The sequence below is a fragment of the Sprattus sprattus genome, assembly GCF_963457725.1.
Source record: "Sprattus sprattus genome assembly, chromosome: 10".
Classification (NCBI taxonomy): domain Eukaryota; kingdom Metazoa; phylum Chordata; class Actinopteri; order Clupeiformes; family Clupeidae; genus Sprattus; species Sprattus sprattus.
Genome location: NC_137908.1, coordinates 4,876,496 through 4,888,995, shown reverse-complemented (window position 1 = coordinate 4,888,995; position 12,500 = coordinate 4,876,496). Strand labels below are relative to the sequence as shown.

Genomic DNA, 12,500 nt, shown 5'->3' with positions numbered 1-12,500 from the left:
CTTTGCGGAATGTCAATGTGTCATTTAGAATTCCAGTCACACAAATATTCTGGCATTCATGCCCAGCAGCCCAGACTCCGCTACAAGTCTGCGGCTCGGACTTAAAGTATGTTGGACCACAGGTAGGCTACCGAGGAACTTGTGCATCCTACCTCCAGGCGGGTCTTCGGTGAGTGTGCTAGCACCGTCTTTGTGTGATGCGCTCGGCGTGGGTTCATCCCCTTCGAACAGCTGGTTCACCTCGCCCTGCATGTCTGCCGTGCAGCGGTCGCCGTCACTCTTTGAGAAAGCGGTGACCGTGAACCTCTGGCTCATGATGTTGGTGCCTCACGGTGGAGACGGGCGACGCGGCTTCTGTCTCGCGTCTCGCTGGCGTAGCGCGGTGGAGGAATTCGCCGCGGATGCAGATGTCGGAAGATCCCGCAGACCACAGAGCACTGCGTGTCACGAGCTAACAAGTCAATCTGAGAGCTGTGAAGCCTTATTCGCTCACATCTACGGACGGTTCTATTGTCCTGTACGCGAGTCCCGAGCCAAGACTCGCTCTTAATGTCTGCTCATACGAGATGTTGAATGAGTGGTGAGCTTTACATCAACCGGTGTCTGGGAACAGATGCGCATCCGGGTCCTAGAGCCGGTGAAAGGTGCTGTCGATGAATCAATAGCTGGAATTATGACCTGACACCGTGACAGAACATTGCAGTTGAAGGTAGTTCGTTTTTAACTGTGCTTATTCAGACGTATATAACCAATCCTTCGGCCATAGGAGCTGCCATTCTTTTAAAAAAAAAGGATGGGCTGTTACTAAAACAATGCTACAGAATTATCATTTTTGTATTATTTATTGAAGCTGCTGCGTAATCATACTCGCGTGTTGTGTGTATGCTTTTGCTGAAATTGTTCCTGTCGGCATTTGCGTATAGATCAGCTATACGGACCAGAACAACAGCCCACAACAAACTCATAAATCCAAAAGACATTTTGCCATGTTTCAATGCAACCTCATCTCCTAGACAATCGGTTAATACTAATGGGCCTACTGATTAATAACACCCAATATGAACTCTCATTTAACGTCTGACTATGTACTGTATTCATCTGCACACGCACAACTATGAAGGATTCAGAGATGTGGTGGACAACTAGTGAAACACTTGTAGCCAACTAGATGGCGATAGCGCTTTCGTTGTTGATCACCACTACACGTAATAGTGAAAGAGAAGAAGAAAAGTAGCAACATGGGCATCTGTGCTCACTGAAGTGATTTGGTAAATAAGTGACTGGGGTTGAGTCCAGGGTTAATCTGCATGCTGATGAACTTTGAACACATAGAATCACGTTCAAGCTCAATCTTAGTATTGAGCTTCTTTGCGTCTTTGAAAAAAAAAGAGAACGGGTGATTTATCGATTCGCCTTTGTTCGATAGGCAAAACACCCCTTTAAGTTTTGGAGTTGGCTAGGCTCTTAACTATCAAGCGGGACCAGCGGAAAGACTCGAGAGTTCGAACAAAAGTAAGTTTTCTTGTCTCATACAGTGATCATGTGTATCTGGACTACAAACTTTGTCTCACTAGTGTAAGTGCAAGAATTGGCCGTCGAATGGCTTTCAGTTTGATTCATGCATCACAATGCAAATTGCATCATTTGAAGTATAAAGAGGCTATGCAGGGTTTGCTGTGTGAGGTATTTTACAGTGTCGTTAATAGTGATTTTCCTGCAGTGCATGTGGTGATCAGACGGTTCCGGACCACCGATGGAGATGCCATCAGAGCGCTGTTTCGTGACGGGATTCAGGAGCACATCAACCCCTCCTTCACCCATGCCATGTTCCAGCCGGTCTACCTTGGGCTCACATTGTTCCTATTTGCGGGGGGATTCCTGCTGGGTGGCTGGGTCTTTGCTGCCTGCACCGGTGGGGTCTGGCTCGGACTAGTTTATTACTGCTGCTATGAGTTGTACGCTGGATTTGTCAGGGCGAGACTACGCACTGACATGCGAGACATCCAGGGCAGCTACCTCAGCGATGCCGATAACTGCTTCTTTGTGGCGGAGACAGAGGTGAACGGGAGGTCTGACTGTATGGGCATGGTGGCCGTGACGGGTAAAACGGAGGCGGGTAGTGGAGAGCGGTACGGTGAGCTGTTTCGCATGATTGTGTCATCGGCGAGTCGCCGCACAGGCCTCGGAACCCGACTGGCCCAGACCGCCGTTGACTTCTGCAAGGAGCGCGGCTTCTCCAAGGTTGTCCTGGAAACGAGCTCCACGCAGACATCTGCGGTGGCGCTGTACAACAAAATGGGCTTCACGCTTACTCACACTCACACCACCACAGAATCACCCCACTGGGTCACTACCCTCAACAGGGTCATCATTCTGAGGATGGAGAAAACCCTGTGACATCGTGACCACCAGTCCGTGATTTATTGAAACAGAATTCACCTCTGCCCTGACTGGACTAGTTATGAAAGAACTAGTTAAAAGGAAACCACTTAGCTTTTTATTATGTAGGCGTCTTTCCACAGGATAGACAATAGAGTATTTGGTGATTGAAACGCTGTCCTAAAGTTGTAGCCTCAACGTTTCTGTTTACTGGCCTCAACGTTTCTGTTTACTGGCCTCAACGTTTCTGTTTAGTGGCCTCAACGTCCCTGTTTACTAGATTTTCTCCTAGGGAAAGTAATCCATTACATTTACATTTACTAATTTAACAGACACTACATCCAGTCCTTCTTGCTGGTGTTCCTCCCTGCACTATTGTAAAAAGCAGTAATGGGCATAATTGTGTCTCAATTTAATGATCACATGAGGGACTTTCAAATAGTGAGACTGTACAGGACACAGTTAAGAAGCAGCCTGTGCATCTAGGAATGTTCCTGACATCTTGAAATGTTCTCATGTCTCATTTTCCAGGCGCAAGGACAGTTGACATTTGGACACACATTCTCGAGTTGTTAATTAATCTAGAAAAATGTGGTTTGGCAAATCATTGTTGGGGGAAAAACCTAACCTGGTGTGACTTTCAGTGTTGTTGCTAGAGGGAGCTATAGAGTTTGGAGGCACCATGACAGATTAGGCCCCGCGCTAATAGGCTTTAAGCGTCTTTGAGAACTGTGAAGAGCGCTATATAAATGTGATGTATTAAAAGATAGCATATCATCAGACTCCTTTAGAGCTGTCATTACAATTACACATGATGTTAACATCGCACTGTAATTCCACTGGATACACACTGATGTCAGGATATGGTGTCTACCATGACATAGTTATGACAGGATTTAATTAAAGTTCCACTACCTCTGGGATGTCTGAAAGTGGGATTGAACTGGGATTGAGTGTGCTGAAGAAAGTCAGACATTACTGGCCCCTCTCACAGGCAGAATGCTGATAATCCAAATATTCCATTCACCATGGCAACAAAGTAAAAACATCTGTTAAAACAACACAGATTAGGATGAGTCGAGCCCAACGGTGTTTCATTAGCTGCATGAAGCGGAATGGAATAGCTTCTGCTAGTCTTAATGTGCTACATGCATTCCATAGATTTAGCTTCTGCCTTTGGCTCTTTGTAGTCTAAGGTAAATGATGAAATGGATGAACCTTATTTTTCTTCCATTATGTATTCTGAAGTAAGACGTGTCCCTGAAGGGCAAAAGACCACATATTGGCCACAGAAAATTGTGTATTTTGCTGATCTTATAGGAACTTGCCTGTGGCGGTTTTTTTTTTACTCTTTTGGAGTATATGAGGTTGAAGAGGATGGGCAAAATGGTATTTTAAGTGAAGAGTTTTGAAGTCTTGCTGTTTTTTGTTTTTGTTCATCATAGAGCCTTTACTGAAACGAGACATTGTAGACAAGACAGGAAATGAGGGAGTGAGAGAGGAGGAGCTGGTCTGTGAAACGATCCCAGAGCAGACTAGACTCCTCATGAGGGAGTGAGAGAGGGGGAGCTGGTCTGTGAAACGATCCCAGAGCAGACTAGACTCCTCATGAGGGAGTGAGAGAGGGGGAGCTGGTCTGTTAAACGATCCCAGAGCAGACTAGAGCCCAGCTCCTCATGAGTGCCACAGCTCCCCGAACCCCTCCTGTTTTTTTCTCTCTGCTCCTGAACACACATCTGTATGTCTGTGAATATTATCCCTCCTTCTTGTCATCTTTCTCCCTCTCTCATCTCTGGTTGCCTTTATGAGTTTGGCAATGCGTGTGTGTCCATGCCATCTCAGGTACTGTAATGATCAGCGGTGCTTATTAATAAATCACTTTTTATTACATAAAGTCTCACTTTGATACGCTCCCTTCTCTGCAGAGTTATTAAAGAGGGTTACAGAGTATGGTGTCATTATCAATCAGTGAAAACAGACAGCTAACATTGATGCAACCTTTCCCGCAGAGTAGGTGAAATTCTACCCTCTTACAAATGTGCTCTATTTGTCATTTTATACCACAGTCTGTACTGCTGATAGTTTAGTAGAAGTTTGCAAAAGTCTGCTTCAACATTTTAATTTAACAGGAAAAAAATGACAACTTTGGAAAGTAAATATAATGATCAGTAATGTTCAAATAATGTTGTAGCAATTTTCAAAAATAAATTTTATTAAACTTATTCTTATAGGGAAAAAAATGTTTTTGTGATATAATGACGTCATGTTTTCAGTAAAGGTTATGTTCAACCATTTATTTAGTGTCATTTATTGAGTGATGCATTGTTTGTCCACTAGAGGGAGCTGGTGTACCCCAAAAAAAAGCAGGTTGAGCTATTTACAAATCTGGACCATGGGGTTGCTTCTGAAGTCACCTTCATATGTGCCCCTCAACAATCCTGTTCGGGGGAAAAGATGTTTTTAGTGCAATCGTTGAAGCACATTCTCCTGAGAGTCTGAAGCCATGACTTACAGGTGTTTCACAGGTGAGAAGACACACCTGAGGCTCACCTGGGCAGACAGGTAACCTGGTGGACTGGGACGAGACGGAGGAGTTAGATTCGTTCACACAACAGTTTGAAGTGCAACGCAGGACTCCGTTTACAAAATTCATAAATGACCCATCTCTCCAACCGTGTTCAAATAGACAGGTTAACACTATATGAACTTGGCAGTTGTCGAAGGCCGCTGAAAGGTAGCTATTGTAACCTATGTGTTTACATTCGTGCCTTATCACTGAAACAAATGATCCCAGTGGCCTCAGTTAATCGGGTAAATAAGATACACACAAACACACACACACACACACAGGATATCATTCCTCATCAATGAGGGGTGCTTTTACAATCATCTAAATGGGTTTATTCTTGGGCTGAGCAACGATTAAAATGTTTTATTGCGATTAATCGCATGATTTACATGATTAATCACAATTAATCGTATTTGTTTACACGAAATCCGATAATGAATTCAAAAGTAGTGTACAGTGCACTTTTATTTTAAATGTTCTGCCATATGAACGAAAGTGCCATAACATGTGTTGTGCAAACACTTTTAACATCAGCAGGTAAATAAAATATTCAGTGTAAGTCTCAACTTTAACAATGTTATCAAAGCAAATACAAAATTAAAAGGAATGTTATCCTGTTCGTTATGAAAAAGAAAAAAAAACTGGCCACAAAATCCTGAGACACGATCATATAATTAAAACGGGCAATTTATTAATTAACAGCAGAAACATTTTACTTTCATCAGGGAGCAGCATAACCAGTCTATATTCAGTACCAAATGTACCTGTTAGAGAGAGAAACCAGAAAACACTTTCAGTGCAGTTTTTATAGAGTAGCAGTTACTACTACAGAAATATCACTTGTTTAAACTAAACATGTAATAATTCAAATTATTGTATTATATTAGTAATATTCCTATTATAAAAGTATACATATATCTCATGTTGCCATTCTGTATGCTGAGTAAATTGATTCTATATTGATTTAACATAAATTACATAAATGCCTTGTGCATGTGTGTATTAAGGTCCTCCTGAGTGCCACAGCTCCCTGAACCCCTCCTGGTTTTCTCTCTCAGCTCCTGAACACACATCTGTATGTCTGTGAATATTATCCCTCCTTCTTGTCATCTTCCTCCCTTTCTCATCTTTGGTTGCCTTTATGAGTTTGGCAATGCGTGTGTGTCCATGCCATCTCAGGTACTGTAATGATCAGCGGTGCTTATTAATAAATCACTTTTAATTACATAAAATCTCACTTTGATACGCTTCCTTCTCTGCAGAGTAATTAAAGAGGGTTACAGAGTATGGTGTCATTATCAAGCAGTGAAAACAGACAGCTAACATTGATGCAACCTTTCCCGCAGAGTTGGTGAAATTCTACCCTCTTACAAATGTGCTTTATTTGTCATTTTATACCACAGTCTGTACTGCTGATAGTTTAGTAGAAGTTTGCAAAAGTCTGCTTTAACATTTTAATTTAACAGGAAAAAAATGACAACTTTGGAAAGTTAATAGAATGATCCGTAGTGTTCAAACAATGTTGTAGCAATTTTTAAAAACACAGTTTATTAAACTTATTGTTGCAGGGAAAAAAATCAGTTTTTGTGCTATAATAATGTAATGTTTTTTTGTAAAGGTTATGTTCAACCATTTATTAAGTTACATTTATTGAGTGATGCATTCTTTATCCACTAAAGGGAGCTGGTGTACCCAAAAAAGAGCAGGTTGAGCTATTTACAAATCTGGACCATGGGGAGCAACCTTCATCTGAAGTCACCTTCATATGTGCCCCTCAACAATCCTGTTCGGGGGAAAAGATGTTTTTAGTGCAATCGTTTTAGCACATTCTCCTGAGAGACTGAAGCCATGACTTACAGGTGTTTCACAGGTGAGAAGGCACACCTGAGGCTCACCTGGGCAGACAGGTACTGTGGTGGACTGGGCTACCTGTGAGGGCAGTCCTGCTGTTGGATGATGGACTGCACTGCTGCGTGCACTGTCTGATAGATGGCCTCTCCTTCCAGGGTTTGAAATTTGAAGAAGCCCTCTCCAGTCTCACACATACTGAGAGAGACGCAGAAGAGACGGAGGAGTTAGATTCGTTCACACAACAGTTTGAAGTGCAACGCAGGACTCCGTTTACATAATTCATAAATGACCCATCTCTCCAACCGTGTTCAAATAGACAGGTTAACACTATATGAACTTGGCAGTTGTTGAAGGCCGCTGAAAGGTAGATATTGTAACCTATGTGTTTACATTCGTGACTTATCACTGAAACAAATGATCCCTGTGGCCTTAGTTAATCTTGCTATGGGGTAGACAAACACAAACAAACACACAAACACACACACAGGATATCACTCCTCAGCAATGAGGGGTGCCTTTACAATCGCCTTAATGGGTTTATTCTGATTCAAACTGTTCATTATTGCCTGCAGCTCTCTCTTGTGCTCGTAGTCAAGAGGTTTTGTTTTCTCTCATTGGACTACAGATAGTGTGCCCTAATACAGGTATACGTATCTGCCCATGTTTAACTGAGATACATCCCGAATAAGATGGATTTTTACCAACCGGCCCGCTTCAAAGGTGAACCAGGTGCGGTCTCGTCCAAAGCGTCGCAGCCACATCAGAGGCCAAGACGCGAGTTTGAGACGGGGGTTCCGTGCGTCCCAAAGAGAGATAGCCTTCGAGCCGACCTGCAGAACGCACTCGCCTGACATCACCAGACCTTTGCACGGCAGTAGACACACACGGAACCTCTCTGGAAGTGCAAGACGGATAACACACATATTCTGCCAGTGCCAAACGATACAAAGTGCTTGTCAAATTAGGCATGGTTTAATTAGACACTCAAAACAGTTATCATTTTAATCTTTATTTAAAAACATTTTAAACTGAGTTTCGTATTTAAAAGTACCCTAGTTCTAACTGTGTATTGTCTCAAGCATGTTTTCCAGACAGCAATGCGCTATTATTAACATCAGATCAATTACAATAAGCTTAAAGAAATGTAAAACATCTCTGGTAGTTCAGTTATACAGTCTATGTGCCAAAGATATAGCCTGGAATGCCCTGAAGGGAAAGTGCAGCTGTGCAACCTGGTATGGGAGAGTTTTATTACCCAGCATATTTCTAATAATCCATAGTAATAGATAATAATAGCCAGACTTGCAGTCATCGGTTGTTTTAAACCCTGAGAGTAGGCTCTTAGTGCATCACAGGTGGGAGCTGACTTTGGCTCTGTTTTGGCCCTATGGTCTTGTTTTGGCCCTGGTATGGATCCAGACGTATCTGTGCCAGATCAGGGCAGATTGGGTATGGATCTAGAGTATCCTTGCCAGATCAGGGCAGATTGGGTATGGATCTAGAGTATCCTTGCCAGATCAGGGTAGATTGGGTATGGATCTAGAGTATCCTTGCCAGATCAGGGCAGATTGGGTATGGATCTAGAGTATCCTTGCCAGATCAGGGCAGGTTGGGTATGGAACTAGAGTATCCTTGCCAGATCAGGGCAGATTGGGTATGGATCTAGAGTATCCTTGCCAGATCAGGGCAGATTGGGTATGGATCTAGAGTATCCTTGCCAGATCAGGGCAGATTGGGTATGGAACTAGATTATCCTTGCCAGATCAGGGCAGATTGGGTATGGATCTAGAGTATCCTTGCCAGACCAGGGCAGATTGGGTATGGATCTAAACGTATCTGTGCCAGATCAGGGCAGATTAGGTATGGATCTAAACCTATCCGTGCCATATCAGGGCAGATTGGGTATGGATCTAGAGTATCCTTGCCAGATCAGGGCAGATTGGGTATGGATCTAAACGTATCTGTGCCAGATCAGGGCAGATTGGGTATGGATCTAGAGTATCCTTGCCAGATCAGGGCAGATTGGGTATGGAACTAGAGTATCCTTGCCAGATCAGGGCAGATTGGGTATGGATCTAGAGTATCCTTGCCAGATCAGGGCAGATTGGGTATGGATCTAAACGTATCTGAGCCAGATCAGGGCAGATTGGGTATGGATCTAGACCTATCTGTGCCATATCAGGGCAGATTGGGTATGGATCTAGAGTATCCTTGCCAGATCAGGGCAGATTGGGTATGGATCTTAACGTATCTGTGCCAGATCAGGGCAGATTGGGTATGGATCTAGAGTATCCTTGCCAGATCAGGGCAGATTGGGTATGGATCTAAACGTATCTGTGCCAGATCAGGGCAGATTGGGTATGGATCTAGACCTATCTGTGCCATATCAGGGCAGATTGGGTATGGATCTAGAGTATCCTTGCCAGATCAGGGCAGATTGGGTATGGATCTAAACGTATCTGTGCCAGATCAGGGCAGATTGGGTATGGATCTAGAGTATCCTTGCCAGATCAGGGCAGATTGGGTATGGATCTAAACGTATCTGTGCCAGATCAGGGCAGATTGGGTATGGATCTAAACGTATCTGTGCCAGATCAGGGCAGATTGGGTATGGATCTAGACCTATCTGTGCCAGATCAGAGCCAGATCTGGTGTAAACGACCCAGGGGATCTGCGGGACCTACCGCACTGGTGTCTGAGGGAGGAGGCCAGCAGGTCTGGCTCTCCGCTGCTGACGGTGCCCTGCTCATCATGAACACATGCTCTGTGGAGAACCTTATGCCAGTCTGCAGCCTCTTTTTCTGAGGGATACACACACACACACACACACACACACACACACACACACACACACACACACACACACACACACACACACACACACACACACACACACACACACACACACACACACACACAGAAAGACGCCACGTTCCCACACACACACACACACACACACACACACACACACACACACACACACACACACACACACACAGAAAGACGCCACGTTCCCACACACACACACACACACACACACACACACACACACACACACACACACACACACACACACACACACACACACACAGAAAGACTCCACGTACCCACACACATACACACACACACACACACACACACACATATTCACAGAAAGACGACACATACCCACATACATACACACACACACATAGAAAGACGACACGTACACACACACAGACAGTATTTTAAATGCCATATCAAGATTCAAAGGGTAGCTAATGAAGCGGTCAGAGGCAGCTTAATATGACCCTGATGAGGAGAATAATTACAGTTTATGAGAAAATTACTTTTTGTTGTTTAATGGAATAACATATTTCTTTGGCTCAGCAGATGGAGGTGTTAACAACAGCAACACCACAATAGGCTGAATTTCCATGGAGCACACATATACGTAGATAAACAACGTGTCCCATACTAGTTCTGCAACTCACTTTGATTTGAAGCGTCTGCCAAACGAATAGAGCCATAATCATTTTAATGCTTGTCTCATCACATGCTTATCCCAAAACATAAACAAGCAAGCAGCCCTGTTTCCTTATCCTAAATCACACCTTTCTAAGGCACCTAATACATTTGAAGAAATAGAAATAACTAAATAGAATCAATGCCGCCGTCACACCTGAGTCACAGGTAAAGGTTAGCGTGTTGTCATCGGTGAACCTCAACAGCACGGCGTACTTTTTCTTCTCCTTTGGTGGTCTGCTGATGTTGAAGACTTCTGTTAGGTCTATCACCTGCGAGGAAGATGAGGATTTTCACATTGTCTGTTCGTCTATTTGTTACCAGATAAAAGGGCTTAAACGTAAGCTGAATAAGACTGAGTTACATTATATCTGGAGCTTTTGTTTTTCATATGGCCATCTTGGGATGATAACCTTGCCTTTTGTTGGCAGTGGAAGTTGGAGGCCTGTTCGGTCGGGTATCTCTCCAGTCTGTTCGACCCTTTACCGGAAGCCTTCTTTAACACAAGCCAGCATCTCTGATGGATCTGCCATATGGGATATGACGATACAATATTTAATTTTGGAAGTGTTTAAATTTACTTAACACTTTACTTAAACATCATAGTGTTCATTGACTTTACCAATGAAAGACAAATGCCTAGCGAATTTTTCAAATATTTGTTATAAATTGAGTTTTCTTTATACGATAAATCTATAGAGCATTTAACAAGGGCAAACCAGAAGTCTAGGTGATGAATATACTGTTTTTAGGCTGATTTGTCTGTACACAAAAGTCAAGCTTCGTCACAAATGTTCCGGATGTTTCTCAACCTCAATCGGACTGTTATCGTTAAATCATAAGCTGCTTTCGTAACAAGCAGATATATGAATACATTAATGATTGACATCTTTCTAGATGAATGATTGACGGTGTGATAAACACAGCTGCACACTGGGTGCACATAGAAACACACACACACACACACACACACAAACACACGCACACACACACACACACACACACACACACACACACACACACACACACACACACACACACACACACACAAACACACGCACACACACACACACACACACACACACACACAAACACACGCACACACACACACACACACACACACACACACACACACACACACACACACACACACACACTGCACACTGGGTGCACATAGAAACAGCAGCAAAACAAGCAGGATCCAGCAGCCTCTCACACACACAAACACACACACACACACACACACACACACACACACACACACACACACACACACAAACACACGCACACACACACACACACACACACACACACACACACACACACACACACACACACACACACACACACACACAAACACACGCACACACACACACACACACACACACACACACAAACACACGCACACACACACACACACACACACACACACACACACACACACACACACACACACACACTGCACACTGGGTGCACATAGAAACAGCAGCCAAAACAAGCAGGATCCAGCAGCCTCTCACACACACAAACACACACACACACACACACACACACACACACACACACACACACACACACACACACACACACACACACACACACACAAACACACGCACACACACACACACACACACACACACACACAAACACACGCACACACACACACACACACACACACACACACACACACACACACACACACACACACACTGCACACTGGGTGCACATAGAAAACAGCAGCCAAAACAAGCAGGATCCAGCAGCCTCTCACACACACAAACACACACACACACACACACACACAACACACACACACACACACACACACACACACACACACACACACACACACACACTGTTTACATCTTCAGCAATCAGACCTGTAATAACCACAGTGTTCCCCTTATCTCTTCCTCTCTTGCTGCTTTCTCTCTCTAATTTTCATAAACACACAGGCACACACACACAAACACACACACACACACACACACACAACACAACACAAACACAAACAAACACAACACACGCAGTTGAAAGTTTACTTACCCAAAAATGCCTTCTCCGAATTTTCACATAACCTTGTTTAAGAATATCAGAGAACTCTGAATCCATTCTGCTCCGTGTTTTTCTGTGTGTATGAGTGTGTATTCACCCTGTGTGTGTGAGTGTGTTTCTGTGTGTGTTTTTTGTGTGTGTG

General features: G+C 43.7%; 2 protein-coding genes across 6 annotated transcripts; one reads left to right on the top strand and one right to left on the bottom strand.

Annotated features, from left to right (window-relative positions):
• Positions 1–1,662: 1,662 nt before the first annotated feature.
• Positions 1,663–3,361, top strand: nat8l2 (N-acetyltransferase 8-like 2; the record flags this gene model as incomplete). The annotated part of the gene is made up of 1 exon (XM_080846725.1): positions 1,663–3,361. One exon carries the CDS (start codon positions 1,663–1,665, stop codon positions 2,395–2,397), a length of 735 nt encoding a protein of 244 aa, XP_080702851.1. The 3' UTR covers positions 2,398–3,361.
• Positions 3,362–5,637: 2,276 nt separating this feature from the next.
• Positions 5,638–12,494, bottom strand: LOC308371664 (docking protein 5-like). Of its 5 annotated transcripts, none has more exons than XM_080846646.1 (7): positions 12,350–12,494; positions 10,668–10,829; positions 10,461–10,575; positions 9,484–9,600; positions 7,505–7,694; positions 6,833–6,994; positions 5,638–6,731 (listed from the first exon to the last, which is right to left on the bottom strand). In XM_080846646.1, the coding sequence occupies exons 1-6, from the start codon at positions 12,413–12,415 to the stop codon at positions 6,874–6,876; spliced, it is 771 nt and encodes a 256-aa protein (XP_080702772.1). In that variant the 5' UTR covers positions 12,416–12,494; the 3' UTR covers positions 5,638–6,731; positions 6,833–6,873. The 5 variants fall into 5 exon arrangements, with proteins under 5 accessions (XP_080702772.1, XP_080702771.1, XP_080702770.1 ...); XM_080846645.1 differs by having other exon boundaries at positions 6,844–6,994; XM_080846644.1 differs by having other exon boundaries at positions 6,878–6,994.
• Positions 12,495–12,500: the final 6 nt, after the last annotated feature.